This window comes from Anopheles maculipalpis, chromosome 3RL (genome assembly GCF_943734695.1).
Source record: "Anopheles maculipalpis chromosome 3RL, idAnoMacuDA_375_x, whole genome shotgun sequence".
NCBI lineage: Eukaryota > Metazoa > Arthropoda > Insecta > Diptera > Culicidae > Anopheles > Anopheles maculipalpis.
Window position 1 is genome coordinate 34,656,275 of NC_064872.1, and position 21,292 is coordinate 34,677,566.

The 21,292-nt window shown below is 41.9% G+C and overlaps 3 protein-coding genes across 3 annotated transcripts in view; 1 reads left to right on the plus strand and 2 right to left on the minus strand.

The window, feature by feature from the left end:
• LOC126564438 (leupaxin) overlaps window positions 1-18,060 on the minus strand; it is a 132,758-nt gene extending 114,698 nt beyond the window's left edge. Inside the window, exon 1 of the mRNA XM_050221485.1 lies at window positions 18,051-18,060. The gene's annotated coding sequence lies outside the window, so the exon portion shown is untranslated. The remainder of the gene's footprint in view (window positions 1-18,050) is intronic.
• The window catches only part of LOC126564894 (immunoglobulin-binding protein 1), a 526,173-nt gene that overhangs the window by 133,610 nt on the left and 371,271 nt on the right, over window positions 1-21,292 (minus strand). The window lies entirely within an intron of this gene.
• LOC126564562 (5-methylcytosine rRNA methyltransferase NSUN4) lies at window positions 19,599-21,274 on the plus strand. Its single transcript, XM_050221639.1, has 3 exons — window positions 19,599-19,690; window positions 19,774-21,065; window positions 21,128-21,274. Exons 1-3 carry the CDS (start codon window positions 19,625-19,627, stop codon window positions 21,270-21,272), a joined length of 1,503 nt encoding a protein of 500 aa, XP_050077596.1. The 5' UTR covers window positions 19,599-19,624; the 3' UTR covers window positions 21,273-21,274.

A 21,292-nucleotide genomic window follows, 5' to 3' on the forward strand; every position in this document is an offset into this window, starting at 1 on the left:
AGGTGAACCAAGCTCTCATAACAACAGTACGGTTGTCCGAGCGATGATACGCGGCTGCCTAAATTTGGCAACATTTTTCTCCAGCAAGCGCATCTCAACAACAGCCTGAACCCTGTACGGTGGGAAGAAGAAACAGAATTTACACACAGACGACCTTTGCCGACTTTGCACTTTCGTAGGCGAGTCTCAACTTTCGTTACTGATGAATATCGATTTTTCTCTTCAAAAAGAATACAAAAAACAGTACTTCAATAATCGTAAGTACCCACGCGAAGGCGAACGCAAGTCGGACTCCATTCGGTGGATTCATCGTCAAAAGCAGCTCTGAAGTGCTCTCACAATTTTTGATAATGGTGAGAGGTAGTAATAAGGCAAACAAATTGAACCTCTCGTACTTATATCAGCCACACACAAAAAATGCTGCAAATTCGAAATATTATTGTATTTCGAAAGGCAAAACAACTGGAAAAACATGGACCAAAATGTCGATACTGTCCACTGTAATTTTATAGGCTTTTTTTTAAATCGAATCACACTAAATAAATCAGCCAATACTAAAATGTAAATGTAGCCTAATAAACCAAAAAACATAAATTTGGATAGCATTTCAGGAATTTGTGTGCTCCAAACCATAAATTACTATACCATTTGTTTGATCTCTATTAAAACGTGTTCAAATGTGCGTGTAACGGTGAAGCGATAATTACAAATGTTAATTAAAAAGCATACACAAAGGTAATAGCTAATTAAAGGACCAACCATGGTACATAATTGTATGTGCATCATGCAAATGCGGTGTTGTAAAGTTACTCATTTTATCCTTTATAATTCAACATCACAATAAGGCACATGGTTAGGACACAAGAACTGGATCACATAGATAGTTTCTGAAGTAACAATAACTTGAAATGAAGCAGGCCTGACCGTCTTTTATGAATAAAAATAAAAAAATAACTAGAAATGACGCCACACATGATCGATGAATTGATTTTAATCTTATTGAGTATTTCTCGCAAACAACAGCGTATGGAGCTCTTACGTAAAGCAGGTATGTTGTAGCACGTGTTCTCAATCTCTTGTTCCGTTAACATGCGCTATGTCTTCCGCATATCAACCTACAATATGATTCAACGTGCGATATACGTTATTAAATTTACTATCAATTATCGTTGCTCATGACGATTGTCCTTCCCTGTGAAGTTGAAGCCGGTGACGGTGAGTTGGACGTAAACTTTAGTTTACATCCACGTGAGGTAAGCTGTCCGACTGATGGGAAACCTTTCGATTTACATCCTACGAACAAAAGGCTGCTCCGAACCCAAGCGATTAATTAGCAAACGATGGCAATCAATCGTATGCTCGTTCGTATCGTTTTACAGGTAGAAACCAACGCTATAGCAGATAACATCAAAATGGTGCTTTTGAATAAGAGCACTTGATTTATTACAAAGACTTTTGCTTGTAAGAGCTCCAAAACATATTGCTACTATTATGTTACACATTATCGATGGATATCTCCATAGTTAAGTTACTTATTTATCAGGTGCTACAACCGCTTTGCAGTCTTGGCCTGCTGCAGCAGAATCCAGAACTGCTCACGATCCCGCGCCGTCGACCATTATCCTGGCCTTGATGGCGAATGATTCCACGCCATCCTTCCACCCCAATCTGGGCCTACCACGCCTCCTCTGTCCGTGTGGACTTTCTGAGCTGGGTCGTCCGGTGCCATGCGTATAACCCAGCGGAGCCTTTAGAGCCTAATTCGCTGCACGACGGTGAGGTCGTCATACAGTTCGTACAGCTCGTCGTTGTAGCGGCTCTTCCATTGTCTTTCCAAATATGCGGGCCCAACGATCCATCATCATCTTCTCGAACGCGGCTAAGAGGGCTTCGTCTAGTTTGGACAGGGTCCATGTCTCAGAGGCGTATATGACTGCTGGGACTATAAAGGTACGATACAGTTCCAGCTTCGACCTGACTTTTGACCCGAGATAGGTGTAATTTTGCGGTCACCTTTCCGTACATCACCTTTCCGTACATCAATTTGGTTTTTGCCTCGTTGATCTCCAACCCGAGATTTTCTGCCGCCAACTCGATCCTTTGGTAGGCCTCTGCTACCTGGGAGAGCCACAGACCAATGATGTCTATATCATCAGCGTATGCCAGGATCTGGGTTAACTAATAGAATATGGTTCCCGAAGTCTCCACCTCCGAGTCACGGGAGAGGGCCTCTCTAGCGCCAAGTTGGTTAGGAGACAGTCGAGCCTATCTCCTTGACGCAGGACTTTGGTGGTCACCTGTCATGTGACATTGGTCATGGTCATTCTAACAAGCCTGATCAGTTTAGCCGGGGTTCTAGAAGAGCTCATGGCCTCGTAAAGTTTAACCCTGGCTATGCTATCATATGCGGCATTGAAAGCTATGAAGAGATGGTACGTGTTCAACTGCTGTTCAGCCATCTTCTCCAAGATTTAAGATCTGGTGAAGATCTGGTCAGAGGTAGATTTTCCGTTTCGGAATCCTTTTTGATAGTTACCAACTATCTGTTCAACGAATGGGACAAGCTTATCCTGAAGAATTAGGGAGAATATTTTGTAGGCGGTATTCAACACCGTAGTACCCCTGTAGTTGTTGTAGTCCAAAATAGCTCCCTTCTTGTATATGGAATAGATGATGCCGAGATTGATGGGATTGGAGATAGGTAAAATATGATAAAAAAACGGGTTCATTACACTTCTATCGAGAAGGATATTAGCTTCCAATACTGGGAAAAAGAACAATCAGTGATGTCCTTTGGTAATTGGATGACGAGTGCCCTGTGTCTAGCATAAAAAAACAATGCAATGTAGCAGAAACATGCAGACATCATCCAGAGGCCGTTTAACTTTGAATCGATAACCATATCTTCATGCCTTCTATCCATCAGCTATTACACTATCGACACTAATCTGTTACACCAGCTCAAAGGAAGCATACAGTGTGCGAAATAATGTTACGAGTGAATGCAAAGGTCATCGAAACGGAACCAGATGGAAAATTTCCCTCGTTTAGAAAAAGGAGTCCCTTCACACTTACTCAACCCAGACATTAATAGACGGTTAATAATAGGTTCGTAAAATCGTTCTTGCATTGTCATTCAATAATTGAACAGCCCCGGTTCCTCTTTTGCTGCTTCCTGCCGAGCATAATTACTTGCATTATAAATCAATTTAACATACTAGCTTGTTTCTTTGACGATAGATAATAGAACGAAGCATAGGACGTTGGGCGTATGCTAATCGATAAAAGATATTGCCTGGAACAAAGGAACAAAGGATACACTTTCGTAAGCCCACGTATGCTTACACGGATAGAACTCATTTGTCTTTGCATATTACACAACTTTGTGAAATTACACACGTGCATGGATGGCTAATTGGCCTAAAGCAATTGTTTTGAAGCTAAATTTACCACTCAATTTTTCGACGCTGGCCGACTGTTGTCACAGGAACGTATCGATAATTAAAGGGTATTTTAATACATTCTGGAGTTTCTGTTTTTACATAGACGATCGACGGGAAGGAAAACAAAGTCTACCTTGGATAGTATTAGCAGAATATTTTCCAATTCCCAATTATATATTCATCAGTGCTTAAGATGTGCATATTTCTATCTTCCGACTGTTCTAGATTTAAAATTTGTGGAGACTAAAAAAAATATCCAGACCCTTTGTAAAAATAGTACTAAAGGCCTCCAGCATTGCCGATGTGAGAGAAATCGCTTCTAATGTATCTTGTTTTGTTGTCCTCTCACTGTGGTATTTTAGGTGATGAAAATTCATAACTATTAGTCAACAGAAGGATCACTTTGCGAGCCTGATGATCGCCAGCGAGACATATGGTTTCTCTGGGTGTGCAGAGAACGCGAATGAGCTCAGAAGATTTTTATATTCGATTACTCTGTTAGTTCTACGGTATCTTAGGAGGTTTGGCGTTAATTCGAGTTATGTCTAGGCAAAGGTTTCCACCATTTCGCATTTGGCACGCATATCTGGCGTCTACGACAGGTCAATTTTAAGCGTCGAATCTCTCTCTTCTTAGCTTAACGAGCTGCTGGGTCCTGCTATTTCAAGAGCGCTGTCGCCACTACCTCTGGGCTACCTCAAAGCGTCGCATCACAAGACATAACTTAGCTTCTATGGTTTTGTCTGAAGTACGAGACTGCAAGTCATGACTTTAAGGGCGTAGTTTAAGATTGAATGTTTCCTTTGCAAAAAATGTTTAAATTTACATTTTTTTGAGGACGCAGATAAATCCTACCTGTAGACTGTATTTCAGTTTTGCCGAACGAATAAAATATCGAAGAATATGAACGAACAATAGCTCAAATACACACTGAAGCAACGTAATAACTAGAAATACATCTCCTAATGACACAAGGTTAAATGTGCTGCTGAAGATAAACGTAATGTCCGACATTTACAATCATGAAACCAAAAAGTATTTTATGTACCTTTTTGTGACATGTCGCAGCAGAGAAAAATCCAATCTTACTGCGTCAGGTAACAAAAATCGACCATTCACTCTTCGAGATAACTGCTCAATCTTCGAAGGAAAAATAGGAAAAATAAAACATGACCATCATCACAATAACGTACCACATTTCCCGACGATAAATCCCAGTAAAGCCAGTTACCGGTGGATTTACTGGTGTTTTCACTAGCCACAGTCCTGTTAGCAAGGAAGGAAGCAAAACAAAACAAAAAAAAAACAACAACAAAGGAAAATTCTGCACAGGAAAGAAATAAAAACGCCACCCACCGTCGCACACACACACACTGTCAACGATCATAAGTCATGATCTCTTGTGATCGGGCAGAAGCAAACAAAAAAGGACCGTTTGTGATTTCGACACATACGACACGTCACAAATTTATCGTCTTTTCGCCACCCCTAAGCAAAGCAAGGCGTCTCGTGCGGGAGTTTTCCTCGTTTATGCTATAAACGAGCGTCTGATGAAATAATCTCACCTAGTCCAGGCCACTTTTTTGAAATGGTTTATTGCGCTTTTTTTTTTACTTTGCTTGCTTTTTGCTTTTTTGTGTCGGATTTTGTGACTGTTTTTATCACGTGGATCAGGCTTGTTTTTTGTTGTTGTTTTTGGTTCGTTTGCCGAACATTCTAAGAGGAAAATCGCTTAAACACGTAGACAATCTCTCGAGCAATAGCTATAAAAAATGTTGTCAACCTCGAAGCATTATGGCATCTTATTCCAACACAGCTTTTGGTATTTTGCACTTAAACGATTGCCAGATTGCTCTGGGGACACCATGCTCGCCTGGGCTGGGAATTAATGCCAAGACGCATACACACACGTAGCACCGCAAACGAAATATGAGCGCAAAAACGTGCGTCTAGGAAATAAAAGTTACAAATATTTGAACCACACCAAAAAAAAGGGGAATACACTCGATCCACCTTGCGAATGTCGTGTCGTGACGAAAGTTTAGCGTGAATCTATGACACGACAACGCACACAATTTTCCTCCTGATGCTTATCAACAAGGTTAAAAAAAAGAGTAGAAAAAACACGAACGTGACAGCAGAGCATTCAGCGTGCACGACTGGAAAGTGCTGATTTGTGAAAAACTGCGATTGATACTTATCAGTGAATGGAGTCTACGAGCCTGGCCCGCCCGGAAAGCCGTTCAGCAATGGTACAAGAAAGCAGGTGCTAAATTAGGGCTTCGCCTGTTAAGGAGGAAAATGGAAAGCGTGATGGATCGGCAAACCAACTGTCAACCAAGAAGTCTCTCCTCCCAGTAGTGACGACAGTTCAACATCTCGAGAATGGAAGAGTGGCCATTCAAGACAACATGAAGTTTTCCCCATCTTTCGCTGCGGAACAAGGTGGCTAAGCAACGGAAGTGGAACAGCAATTTATGAAACGTGCCATTTCTTTAGGCGGGATTAGCGGGTATTACTGTCGCATGGGTTTCTTATCAAAAGTAGGGAATGGGATGGATTTAAGCATAGCAAAGCTTGAGTAAAACCCCAAGTGTTTGGGTTTGTTTTTGTGTTAACATTTTTATGATGTATGGCAAACTAATTGCATTTTTAAAGTACAGTCAAGGTTTTATACGTAGGAATGCTATTTATATTTCTGGCCTAATAATGAAAATGCACTTATTGATAACCAACAATTGTTTAAATATATTTCAAAGCGTTCTCCAGCATGATTCATACACTTTTGCATGCGCTCAAACCAATTGTCGAAGCACTTTTTCCACTCTGATTGAGATACCTCCAAAACGTGTTTTTTTAAACGCTTTAACAGCATCTTCTGGAATTGTCCCCAGAAGATCGTTGAATACGCATTTTTTCTTGATGTGCGCGCCATTGAAGCCATTGGGTGCCAAATCAGGGCTATAGGGCGGATGACTCATCAATTCGACGTTTTAGCCGGTTAAATAAGCGATGGTTTGAGCCGATGTATGAGAGATTTTGGCAAAGAAATTATGGTGTACCATTCAGAATTGATCGTCCTACGTCCTTCAAGTAGAACAGTCGCCATTTAACCAGTTTTGCCGAAGAAACAGACGACCATTTGCTTTGAAGTGCTTCTTCCACGGATAACTTTCGTTTGATTTGGCTCGAGGTTGAAGACCCACACGGTCGATTGTTGTTTTGTTTCAGGCTCATACGCATAGATCCATGATTCGTCACCTGTGGCGGTCTTATCAACATACTTTGATGTACCATGATCGTATTTTTTCATCAGTTCCTTGTACCAATCGACACGAGCCTTTTTTTGAGCGATTGTCAACATGTGCAGGATCCAACGATAATTGTTTGTTTTTTTGAATTGATGTTTTTTACGTGGCCGTAAAAAATACGATAAATAATTGTTTTTTACGGCCAGGTGTTTGTGCAAAATAGTGGAATGCGGATTATGCTAGTGGAAGGAATGCCCAAAGATGCCTCTATCTCGCAGTATGTCACATTACGATCTTGTGCAATTAGATCTTTAACGGCATCAATGTTCTCAGACTCAACGGCCGTTTTTGGACAGGTTGTCGGTCTCGAAATTCGTCATTGGGCGAGCGTCGGCCACGATTTAATTCATACCAGTTTTTAACAATGCTATAGGATGGTGCTTCATCATCATACAACGATTTGAGTTCTTCAAAATAATCTAGTCTTCATAGTCTTCGTCGAAAGTTGTGAAAAATGATCGCACGAAAAAGTTCACGGGTCAATTTCAGTTTTTTGGCCTATCTGATTTGTTCAATTCAATGTAAATGTATTTGGCAATACTTCTTGTGGCCTAGACCGGAAATATATGTAGCAGCCCAAGTACACATCGCAGCTAGTCCGGTTGAGGCGGCGCTTTGGTAGAAGCGACAGCGTGTCTTCACTTGGCAGGACTCGGGGATCCAATCCCATTCGAACCCATGCCCCTGTAGTAAGGACTGACTTTCTAGCTACTTTCATATCACCAAATAAAGTAAGCCAATCTATGACCAGCGTGACGTGGAAGGTCGTTAAGCCAAGAAAAAGAAGATAATTTTGAAACGTCTTAACTAACCTATCCGTCGTCTATTTAAACCTCAATTCAAATTCTATTTACAGTATGTTTAGCAAAAACAGTCTACGAAAACTTAAATCAATATTAGGCTCGGATAAAACTTCTTTAACCTATGTTCACCGACGTTAAATCACCGTAAATGCTAACCACCAGCGTTCGAACCGTGCAAGCATGGAAATCCAGTTTCCGCTTGCACTTCCGGGTTCTTAAAACCACACACAGTAATGGCTGCCGCTCAACACCATCATCATCATCATCATAATCATCAACCGCACCAGCAGCCGCATTAAAGCGTTCCGTTGAGTGAGACACATTTCGTAGCCCAAATCTAGGAAAAGCTATACGGGAGCGAATCAACCATCGTCGGCTAAAAGCGATACGCTTGCCATTTTACAGCTTCAGTTTTCTGCGCCACACAACCTACATCCCTTGCGGTGCGCATGTTAAGCAAAACTTTGAGCAAAAGCTCGAACGGATGAGAAACCACCTCACTATCCCATGGGGTTCGTTATCTTCATTTCCCCGCAGTAAAGCTGCACAAATCAACCGACCCGGTGTGTGATAGGAAATGAGGAAAGTGAACCTAGGAATCCACTATGCCGCACACGATCTCGTGCACTATAATAATGGTTACGGGGATGATGAATTTATTCGCAGCCGGAAAGCCCCTACTGCAGTGGAATTATTTAACATACCTTTTGCATAGAATGTGGTTGGAAAAGCAACTTTTCCCGGTTTTTCTTCCAGTTGCAGGATATCTGCGGACGTATCGAATCTTGAATTGATAATTGATAATGAAGACCGCAAGTTTTTTGCCCCATATTAATTACCGGAATTTAATAAAGCTTCTCACTAAAATTCTGTTTTGCTCATTTCACTCACCTACCTCACGATGAAGCCATACCACAACGCATTTTTCATTGAAAAACTTGTTCAGGTTGAAACTTTAACATTCAACGCACCCCGCATAAAGCAAAATATTGAACAAAGAAAGCTAAAAAAAAAAACACCGCACAAAAGTGCGGCGTGCAGATTATAAAATATTTAAACTTTCAACCATTCCAAATTATCGTCCGCATCCCGGCTACCGGGAGTGCTTTTGTGCAGGAAAAGTTTGGACGCAAAGTTGCGAAGCATTTCCAAACCTTGCGCGCGCTATTGTTTTTCCCCGCTGCTCGGGTAAATAGTGATTGTCCAATGTGACCGTGGAAACCGTTCACACTTCACTAGCACAAAATCAATAACACGCGCGCAGTGATTGGTGGCGATGTGCGCGAACTTTTCAATCTTTGCCGAAATTCTAGGAGCCAATCACTGCATCAAAATTTTCCACCGTGTTTCCACGGTTATATGACTCCGATAGATAGCGACGTGCGGAAGCGAAGTGAGAAAGCATTATGTCAAAGAAGAGGAGGCAAAGTTACACTGAACAAATAATCCCATCGATCATACGTTTGGCACACTGATAACTTTGCCCTAGAAGCGGGGAAAATCTGCTCCATTTTGGTCGGTGAAATGCTGAGCCTGAGTAAAGTCACAGCAGTAGGTAGCTCTTGCAGCTTTGAATCACACATCCAAAGCTAAGAATAATAGACTATCCACGAGTGCACTTTTATGAACATAATTTCCAGTGTGCAAATATTGAAAGCCGCCCGATAGCGAAGTAAAGTTATTTTCATTGTGATATGTTTTCCATAAGCCACAAAATTTGGTCCGTTGTGGGTAGGCTGTACCATGATAGATTAGCATACATATCGATCACAGCTAAATGAATAACATATTTAAGCCATCGGCATTTTTAAGTACTAGCTAGTGGATTATAGTGCGGCAAAAACACTTCTGCAGATTGGTTAAACAAACAGTAACAATGTTTTAGCTTCATGTAGTACTTCTTGAATAGAAAAATTGTGGAAAATAGTACAAAACAATAAATTATAAATAAATGTCGACTTTTATAATAATTCTTACTGTATCCTGTTTTCACACGGCAGAACCGGAATTCAAATCCCTTCCGGTCCGTTTCCCTGCTGTGAGGACTGACTATTCAACTATGTGGTATCAACAAGACTAGTAAGCCATTCGGTGGCTGGCGTGACCTTAGTAGATCGTTAAGCCAAGCAGAAGAAGAAGATACTATATCGTACAACGGCCGATTTATCAGCTATGCACCAATTAAGAGATCATTTTATTAATGAACATTCTATAACTGGTATACAATTTATCATAGGCAACGTCCACACGAGAGCCTACATATCTATTCGTATGGCGATGAAGTTGAAGTTTTCTACTTCAGAGCTAAATTTCCTATAAGTTATGGATTGTGTCCTGAGGAAGACTATGGCAATAGTGACTCTCAATCGTGATTCTTGAACCCTTTTAAGGATAGTTGGATATTCAGTCCTCGCTATTGTGGAATGATCCGGATGAGTTTTGATCTCCAGTCCTTCCATAAACAGATCGACGCCGACGTCGTCTCTACGATCTTCTAACTGGCCCAGCATATCAATAAAAAAACGACTACTTGAGAACTCAACCAAGAAACAGTCCAAACAAACCCCACAAGCATTCAACCTATCTCACACGCATGACACTTTCCATCGACAAACACAAGCTTCTTCGAAGTGTTCGCTGAAGTTTAATTTAATTAATCCCACCCCGACGACGCATCCCTAGCCGACAACAAGTAGCCATCAAGGGAGAAGCCATTCAAAAAGACAAAAGATCCGGAAAGGCAACCTTCGATTCATCTAAGGTTCACCCATGCCATAAGATGATATCGATTGAACCTCTCGGAGCCAGTCCGAGAAACCCTCACCGCTGACTTTTTATTTGTCTTTCTCTCTATGACCCTTTGTCGCCCAAAGAAAGTAAAGCTGCGTAGCTGCTTTTGTGTATCTTCGTATCTCAGAAGGAGGAAGTATAAAATTTTGCTACTGCTTTTCTGAACGTCGCTGTTAGGCTTCTGCCGCCGTTGGATGAGATCACAGCCGTTGGATGCGAAACTCCCGAAAGCAAACTCTTACGAAGTAAGATCTTTTTATGAAAAACTTTGCCGAAATTGTACCCATAAAAATGTACTGCCCTTCACAATGTTGTGCATTGATAAAGTACCACCGGACCCCTTCTACGCTGTCTTTGGACGCTCGCTTCCCCATATCTATACATCATCCACGCTAGGCTAAATTCCGTCGACATTCTAGCGCGCATGGGTAGGTTGAGTGTCAATTATGCTTCTACCCGCATGCACAACAGCACAGGCAAAAGGCAAAAGAACTCGTACAAGTTCTCAAGAATTTATATGCCTCTGGCACACACACACACACACACATGGTGAGTTGTGTGATGGGGTGGTAATAAAATTATCCAACCTTGCCATTGCACTGGGGATGGCGTGCTGCGCGCGAGATGGTACAGACAGAAATTGATCGCAATAAAGCTGGAAGCTGGGAAGGTGGCGTGCTCAAACGAGAGAAAGCACCGTAATTGCACACTGTACACAGGAATAAATCAAAATATTTATTGATCCAATAGAAGGCTGATGCCGCTAGTGGAGCAGGAGCGAAGAATGAGACTGAATTTCGTTATCATAACCAATTGAAAGAGGTCGCGCCGTATTGGCATTTAATATGGTTTGCTAATAGAAGTGTTAATGAAGTGGCTCGATATTGGATATTTTGTTGCAAGTTTGGTAAATAAGCAGTATATTATTGAGATCGAAGAAAATAATTCATAGTGAACGCATCATCAGTTTATGTTCAGTGTATCAATTACAATTTTCAATATTGAATAATAAATTTAATATCTCTCTCTACTTGACTTAAGGAGGTGTTAGGTCACGCTGGTCATCGAATGGCTTTCGAGACAGTCCACACTACGGGTACCGGTCCGGATGAGATTAAAATACCTGTCTTGCCCTGTGACGGCCTGCGCCGCCAAAGACTGCAAAGATAGGAAAGGAAGTAAGAGCATTGGAAAGTAAGGTCAAGACAGTCTTTTGACATTGTCATTCCGCAACTTCAGGTCAAATGTTAGAATATCGATGAAGAATATTCTCTAAAAGATAGGTATGGTTGTATACAAAATCCTCACTCCAAGCCGTGGCTCTAATGCAATAACTGATGACTGAAATTTTGAGCATGCTGAAGATGAGTGCATTGTCCAGAGAAAAGACTCCTCACATTCATTAGCAGGAACCTTTGAATTTTTTAGGCAAACCTCAAACGGAAAACTTTTTCAGACATTCTGTGATCAAGACAATATCCGCGGCACGATTCTCTACCGGTCTCTTCAATTTCTTCAAGACGAAATACCCGCTTGCCGGAGGCTCCGATCGCGATAGAGCCCGTGTGGAAAGCAGCGTGTTAGTCGACGGCGACAACCTCGAGGTGGTAGAGGAGTTCTGCTATCTTGGGACTATCGTAACTTCGGATAACGATGTCAGCAACGAAATCCGGAGACGCATTGTGCAGGGGAATCGTGCCTACTACGGACTTCAACGTCTGCTGAGATCCAGAAGACTTCGCGACCGCACGAAATGTGAGATATATCGCACACTGATTCGCCCGGTGGTCCTACATGGCCACGAGTCTTGGACCATCCGAGCGGAGGATGCAAACGCTCTTGGCGTGTTTGAGCGTCGCAATCTCCGGACCATCTTTGGCGGTGTGTTCGAGCATGGAGTGTGGAGAAGAAGGACATCCTGACGGTAGCAAAGACCGGCAGGATACGATGGCTGGGACATGTTATGAGGATGCCGGACTCATGTTCCGCCAAGAAGGTATTCGTCAGCGACCCCCAGTTCGGCACGAGGCGTCAGGGAGCACAGCGAGCTCGTTGGCTGGATCAGGTAAAGGGAGACCTATCTGAGATCGGGTGCTCACATGGATGGGAAGCTTCAGCCAGGGATCGAGCTTCCTGGAGATCTATTGTTGACCGGGCCATGTCACGACGACGTGCTCTTGTCACGATCGACGTGCTCTTCAAAAGAACAGGCCAACATGAGTGAGTGAGAGAGTGATCAAGACAAAAGATCAACTGATCGCTGAGCCTCCTTAGAGCTTAACACCTTCTTCCGTAAGGCTGTTCCGGCCGTGTGAAGAACGGCGCCTGTATCAGCAGACCGTCATCGGATTTAATCTTTAACATAACAAATTTGATGGTCATATTCTGGACAAAAATATAAAATTTAAGGACAATCTGGGTTCTACCGTGTGTAGCCATCGACTCCGACCACTGGAAATGGTCACCGCCCCACGTAAATCTTACATGAGTTGTCAACTGTCGTGTTATCAAAAAATGAAAACAGAAACGTACATTAAAATCCATGATTCAAACACAGTGATTCAATAACAGTGTGCAAAAAAAAAGATTTGTTTTCAATAACTTCCACCCTTCTATTCGCTTCATTCTCTGTATAATAATTTATCAGAAAAAGCAAAGAAACAGGACGCACGATCACGCGGAACAAAAATGTGACTCATTTGCGGTCGCTTTGCTGACACTGGTAAACTCTCCGGTTTGTCAAGTTAAGCAAATCCGTCATGCGGAATGGATGACGCTTCGTCTCGACTTTCCGTTTATTCCCAACTTCAGATTTATTTCATTCTGATAAGGTTTTCCTGGGGAGCTGTGAAATGTCGTCTAGATTTACTGCCCATTGAGTTGCATCACTCAGATGTGATTTCTTATCAACTAAACGAAACATGTGTTTAGAAAAAGGGAAGATTTCATTAACTTTTTTTCTGCGCTACAGCTTCCATGTGGAGTAATTAGTAAAAGGCACAATCAAGTCAATTAAATTCCACTCCGAAAACTTCTTTTCATTTAACTGGCGTCTGTTACTTTAAACATTTTTCAATTCGTTCACCATCAACATGAGATCTTCTTCGCCTGGTTATGGTTTCTGTGTGCTATGTGACGGTGCTGTGGTATCCTTGTGCTCGTGTATTGCATGTACTTTTCTCGAAACTCGTTAAAATGAACAAACCGGAACGGCAACGATTAAAGAAAATTAAAACCACACACCGAGTTTCTTACACGAAGAGAAGGAAGATTCTGTTGCTCTATCCACATCTGCATTGTAACAAATCCACCCAGTTGAGGAGACGATTTGGGCTGCTCCTTCTTTGATGTACGTTTATCACCCACAACAAACTCGCAGCTCTCGTGCAGCAATGGTGTGAAACGACGCTATCCGAAAACGCCCGTTCTGGTTGTGTGATGTTTGTCTTCCGCCAACATGTTGCTTCGCTCTAGTTGTTGGCGGTATTGAGAAGCTTCGTCTTGGAATGAGTCACACCGCCTGCCAGACTTATCCTCACCTTGGACGCTTACAGCAAACACTTGTATAAACGATTAAAAAGTTTAAAAATATCTCTGAGATGCCTAATATGCCATCACAATTTTGGGGCTCACTAAAAGCGACGTGGAAGGTGTGGAATTTTGAAATTTTTTGTGATATTAAGGCATTTAGTAAGAGAATATTGCCATTTTTTTAAAACTAAAATGCACAATGGAAGCCTTTCAAAATTCCCTTCCTTCTTTTGTGCCCTGACATCTACACTAGTAGTGGAAGCCCTAGAAAAACTAGGTACCTACTAGAGCGTTACATGAGGATTAGTGTCAGATTAAGTATGTACCAGTTTCGTTGCCCATAACTGTGCATAGCAGAGCTTATCGTAATCATAACCGTGTGCAACAAGAAGAGCAACAGTCTTTGATAATAAATCAATCTTTCACGTACAGAACAAGAATTTCTTGGTGTACACCTTGTTCAAGACTGTTTATGTCCGCATGCATATTTCAAGCTTCTATTTTTGCATATTTAATTTTATTATTTGCCCATTGAGCGAAGGAGCCGGTCCGGTGGTGAGGCAACAGCGACGCCAATCTTTATACGGCAGGACCAGGATTCATATTCCACCGGAAACGCTCCTCCACAGTAAGGATCGACTATTAAACTATGTGATATCAGCAAGCCTAATAAACCCATTAGAAGAAGGCCGGTGTGACCTAGCAGATCGTTAAGCAAAGAATTACTACATAGAGCATAGAGCGAAACACCTTTTCGAATTTTAATTGAAAACACATCACATCACCTATTAATTGTCAACAATCTCTACTTTGTGGTTTGTAAATCTGTGTACTTTCTTTATTGGAAAACATTTAATCAACACTAAGCCAATAAAGTGAACAAACCAATAAGTGTAAATCTAACATGACGTCTCTTCAAATGATATATTCGAGCTGCCAGAGCTGCAACATTGACCATCAGCACCTCCTTCTGTCGTATAGCAGAGCTGACACTATCGGAATAACGAAGGACAAAGTTCTTACCAAAAAAAAAAACCTTACTTCATGCGACAAAACCATCAAGTGTCCACCCCCAACTTGACACCTTTCACATACTCCTGCCTGCAAGAGCTAGACCACAACGAAACAAGTTTTCACTAGGAGAGCATGGGTTAAATTCGTTCTCAATGCAGAACAACATCAGCCAACTTCTCTGGGCTAACGATGCAAAATCTCGAGCAGTAAAAGACGACAGCAAAAAATTTTCCAAAACGAGTCACTTTTCCAGACGTTCTTTCCGTTTCTCTTACTGCAAAATTTTTCACCCTTTACCATCCGATTTCCTTCATTCATACCAAAGCACCAAACTGTGCGTCTGTGTTTCATTTATCCGACCGATACGATTCGTGCATTCTAAGCTCTGTCTGGGATGAAACGTCTCGTCGTATGCGACACGAAGTCGATCCGTTTCGCCCGTTGATGCTACACAATGCATTTCAAGTGCAACCCGCATTGCACTAGCCCTTCGAAAGTATGATCAAAAGACAGATGTAGACGATGGGAGTGCAAAAAACGAAGAAGAAACCACTCAAGTAACACTTAGCTCGTCTCTCAGTTTCTAGGTGAGGTTTCGGGGCCAAACGAACCACAGGACTGAGGTCCTACTAAAGGTTTTAGAATCTTTTTGAGGTCATGCCATCACACTAGGTAAAGGGTAGGATAATTGTGAGCCAGTCTATAGAAAACGAGTATTAGTTTTAAAAAATAGAACCAGTTTGATAGGATTATCTAAAATTTTGAGGTTAAACATGCAGGTACCTTCTAACAACCTTTTCAAAGTGGTTTTGGTGAATCAAAACGGCTAGTATTGAGAAAAGAAAAGGTTTTTAAATATAAGAATTTTCCTGTGCTTTTCACCTTTAACCTCGACAGATATTCCCACTGGACTGAGGTCCAGTAGGAAATCTGGGCACATCTGGGTTACTTCACTTGATAGTTACCTATAACTGGATAGCCAGTCCTGCGCACAGCTTTCGTAAATTGTCTCATCAAAAAGAGATACCTGGATTCGTTTCCATTAACAAGAGTTTAGCAATTTCAGAATCAAATATGTAGTTTACTTTACTAACCCATTCTTGGAAAATTAGCAATTTTTATTATATTTCTTCCGTATGAATCGGCTGCTAAGGGAAGCTGAGGGATTCTTGGAACTTACAGTACCGGGTTTTCTATTAATTTTGCCTTTGGGTTAGTAGTCAGTCTTGCTTGCAGAACCTGTTGTATTTAGACCAAACCATTTATTTAAGTCCTAATGACCGTTTGTATAGATTTCAAGATACCTGCAGCAAACTGCGGAGATCTAATGTGTGCAGCTTTTATTCGTAAAATATCAATTTTTTTATAGACTATTTTGCTAGCGTTTATGGGAAAAGATGTATATGGATTTGTTAAAAAACATCCTAAGGGTTGCTGCTGTTTGGAAGAGTGAGTCATCTGCTTGATCCAACACGTGCTCACTGACAGCATTCAAGATCTTTTTCACGAAGACGTCAGACGTCAGAGGATCTTCTTCACCATAAGAACAAACGTTTGGACGCAAGATGTTGAAACTACAAAGTTTTTTCTTAGGTTTTCTTATCAATCTCTGGTTTCTTTTGGTAGTCTGACAAGACTGTTTGGTTACGAGAACCTGGCCCAATTCAATAATCTTTTTTTTTTTCGTTAGATGAATCACAATTTCCAACTTTGTCGGTCAAAGTTAATAAGGCAAACTGATCGTCAAAAGAAGTGCTTCGATTGTTTAAGTCATACCCATGCTGTAAATCAATTTTGGCCGCATTAGTCCAAGGCGGAATACAGTTGCAACGTCGAATAAGTTAATCAGTTTTTGGTGCGTACTTTAATAAGATATTTAGTAAGGTAACTCACGCGTATTAAAAAGCATAAAGAAACACTTTGTAAGAAATAACTTATAGTATTCTCGGAAAATTCTGAAATAAGCGTACATTTTCTTTCGATGGTTCAAGTTGACTCTTGCAAACTAATGATATTTGACACTTTGCTCCGGGAAGTTTTTCGACCACGGATAGGAATAGTAGTAGCACCCTGGTAGTTAATTAGGTAAAGAAAAGAAACAAGATTTTCTTTGGAAAACTTTACATACACAGGACCGCTCACGCTGGTTTTGGGTAGATTGATTTAAACATGTTACCGGTGTCCTACGCTCTTTTGGTTTTATGGTATGCTGAGATATTGGAACAATCCCTTTTCTACTCCAGAAACCCCAAAACTGTAAAGGCAACATTTCTGTTAGTTGCCATTTTCTGCACTTTTCGAACTACGCAAACGAGTTCTCCTTTTGTATTTATATTGGATCACGCATCAAAACAAACAAACCAATGTTGAACCGGTGCCTCGCAACATGTCGCAGCATAAGAAACCCCTTCAAACATTATGTGAACAGCACACCAATGAAGGGGCCTCCCAACAAATCAATTTCGTGCAGCTCAATAATTTCCCCGAACAACAACGAGCAAGCGTTCAGTTCCAGAATCGTGCCCTAAATTTACGTTCCCCGGTGTGTCTGGAGGTACTTGATGTCGTGATGGTCCCGATTGTCGGGTGGCACCTTTTATACATTAGCCCCCAGCAAAGTGTATGTATCGTTGACAAAAAGGTAAACGTCCTTTGAAAGAAGGGCAGGTTAAGAGTGTATGAGTGAACGTTTAGAATATTCGACAAGCGCGAGGAATTGGCTTCTGTCTGTGGTAGAAATCGTAGAAGTGGAGAATTAACGAGGGAGTTGTTTGTCATGCGTTTCCATTGTTTTGATCCGGCCGTTCGTTGGGTTCACCCAAAGAAATTACGCGCAACAGCGAAACATTGGGCGAAAGTATTAACGAAAAAAGCAATAAAAACGCAGCCAGACGCTGCCGAGACGTTCCATTATGTACGCTGTAAGCGCTGGTTTCCGTTTCCGATCTCCCATAGCAACGGTATTTCACTGTAGGGCTTTGTGACCATCGTTACCATCGTAATGGCGTCTTTCTTTTGATAGCTGGTGTATGTGTGTGCGAGTGTTATTCTAAACTTTGATAGCGATTCATTCGTACCATTGCTACATCTTGGCGTATGTTTTAACCAGATAAATAACAACAGAACAAGTACGAGCAATAAATAACAGTGTGACTAACCTCTTTTTCTCTGCACTCCTACAACGAACAATTGCGCCCCTGCAATTCACACAACCGCTGACTGACACTGTTATTCCAATGCACCTTTTTCTGTGTATTTTCACCCTACACTTTGCACTAAAACGCTACACTTTACGCACTTTTACACCTTCGCACTTTAAAATGGTTGCTGACCTGAAATCGAAGGCAGAGAATTTTGTATGGTTAAAATGGCTGACTTTTCTCCATAGCGCACAACAAGCACAATTTCTTTGCTTTCCCTCTCGGGGGGAGCACAGCAGGGAAAACAGTTAGCAGGCAAACAAATCACTTATCAGGTCACACACACAATATTGATTCCTATATTTTTTCCACCAAACAATTCTCTAAGGACCTCTGCTTTCTTGCGGCACAAATCATGCAAATCCGCTGTGGATGCTTGCCTTCCACGCACCTGCTGGTCTTCCTCACAACACCGTTTTACTCGCGAATACACACGGTCTCTCGGTTGCTATGGAAACGGCTTGCCGCTTGCTGGCTGCGCTACGAAGAAGAAATTCTGGAGCTGCGAACACGAGACTTCCGTACGCGTAGAAATCTTGGGAAAAACTGCCCGTGTCACGGCACGTATACGGTTTTGTGCGTGCGGTGGTTTAATTTCTCCGGAAAGCTTCGTTGTCCGAACGCCGAACGACGCGAAATTTGTGCGTGAGAACGAGAGCGCATGACGGGGCCGGAAGCTCCGTACTGTTTTCTCCAGTGCGTTGATATGCTCGACGCTGCCCAATCCTCCTAAAGAAAGGTGCAATACTTTTCTTACAATGGAAAGATGGAAGTAAAATAAGCTGATTATTAATTTTTGGTTTATTAATTAGTAAGTCTGTGTTTTTGGTTATTTATTGGATTAGGACGAATAATACAAAAAGACTGATTCTGGCACAGATTTTTTTTGGAATATTTACGGATGTAAAACCGTTTCAAAATCGTTTCTGTTTCCGTAACAAATTCCGGAACCGGTTTCGAAGCAAACACCAGAAGCAATTACTGATACGAATTTTTAACCGATTCTGAAACCCATTCAGGAACCAACTTCTTAACCGATTCTGAATCCGATTCGGAAGCCATTTCCAGAAACAATTTAGGTACCCAAACCACAAATAATTCCAAAACCAAATTGGCTTTTATTCCAGAACAAATAACAATTCGTAGAACCGATTCCATATGTTTGAACTGACTCCGATACCTAAAATCAGTTCCGATTCCGAAATCAATACTTTTTTCCGAAAATTTTGGAGCACTCCGGAATCGATGTTTTGGTCAAACTAAAACAGGATTTTGCCCATCACCATTTGACAGCTTATGCACTTTATTTAGTTTTGTCAATAGTAATAGCTTATTGTACAAAAAATAGGATTATTTTATGTGTGTTTTTTGTTTCGGGTAACGAATTGTTGAGAAAATGTATTAAACATTTATTTAAGTTTCGATACTTTCTGGCAACACTGCCAACATCATTATCGCGGTGGGTGATGTTTGTTATTGTTTATCATCTATGTTGCACCTCAGCTTTACATAACTGTCAAACATATAGAACCATGCTGCGACTAAATCACCGGCTTCCATTGATTTTACACCGATTTCGTCATGCAAAAACGCATTGGGTAAGTGTTTGAAACGTACAACGTAAAAGGAACCTAGCATGATAAATACTTTTCTTCCTGCCTGTACAATACATTACATCCAGTCCGAGCTGAAGAAGAAACAGTTCCCGAAAGACCGGGCGCTAGAAAACTTTGACGATTTCTACGGTTCCGTGTTCGGTGCACGATGGAAAAGCATACGCATTGCACTCCAGTGCGAACACAAGTACGTTGCATTGGTGAACCAGTTCGGCGACACGGAAGAAACAATCCAGCAGCTCCAATCGGACGGTGCCATAAGCTTGCGAGACATTTATCTTGCACGAAAGAAGGACTTGGCAGATGGCGATGGTACTGAGCAAGCATTAGTCGACGGTGGTAAAGTGTTCCAGATGGAGGAACGTGTGGCAGCATTTCGAGACAATCAGAAGCATACGGAAAGGGAACAACTTTATCGTGCAGATCCGGCTGCTGCTCCATCTAACATCGGAAGTGTTCAACCGCCACCAGCTGGGGAGCAAGATGTGGTGGATTACAAAAAATCGCTCGACAAAAGCCTGAAGGACGATTCGGAACTTGACTACCAACGGTTGGTCGATCCAGCAGTAGGAACGGCGGCAGCACTGCACGAATTTGTCCCAGCGTCGAAGCTGAAAGGCATGGAAGATTACGTGTTCGAATCAGATCATTACAAATACTACAGTAACAGCACGGACTTTCCGCTTAAAATCGAAATGGAAGAATCGTTCACCATTCCCGAACAGTTGCATCTTTATACATACGAACGGGGCAACGTTTCAACCTTCCGAAGTCCTCGTAGATGCACCACCGGAGTGTTATCGCATTTTCTCTTCGATGGTGCATCGTGTTTACCGCCGCTAGCCCTCAACGTTCAACCGGGTGAACGGGTGCTGGATGCATGTGCTGCACCAGGTGGAAAATCATTGCTGCTACTTCAAACCCTGCTTCCTGGGACGATGGTAATGAACGATTCGCAGGAAAGTCGATGCAATCGCGTCCGGCAGCTGATGCGGCAGTATTTGTACGATTTCGATGAAAAGTGGAAAAAGAAGCGTTGCTTCATCACCCAGGGAGATGCGCGCAATCTGCAAGAGTATTCGATGTACGACCGTGTTCTGGTGGACGTTCCTTGTACGAACGATCGTCACTCGGTGATGGAGAACGATAATAACATATTCAAACCATCGCGCGTCAAGGAGCGTTTGCGGTTACCGGAGGTCCAGGCGAGCATATTAAGCAATTGTTTGAAATTGTTGCGACCGGGAGGAGCGTTGGTGTATTCTACGTGCAGTTTAAGTCCGGTACAGAACGACGGTGTCGTACATATGGCCTTAAGCAACGTTTTTAGTGATGCAGGATTAACCGTTACGATCAAGTAAGTCCCTGTGGAGGAGAATCGCATCGGTAATACTAAAATTCTGCGTTTTTCTTTTTCAGGGATCTTAGTCAGGCAATTCAACCACTGAAGGATATCTTCAAATTCGCCCACCCATCAACACTCAAATACGGTCAGCTGGTGCTCCCTTTCCTGCCAGCCAACTTTGGACCGATGTACATCTGCAAAATGGTTCGAAATGAGTAATGAAATGTACACAAATGAAA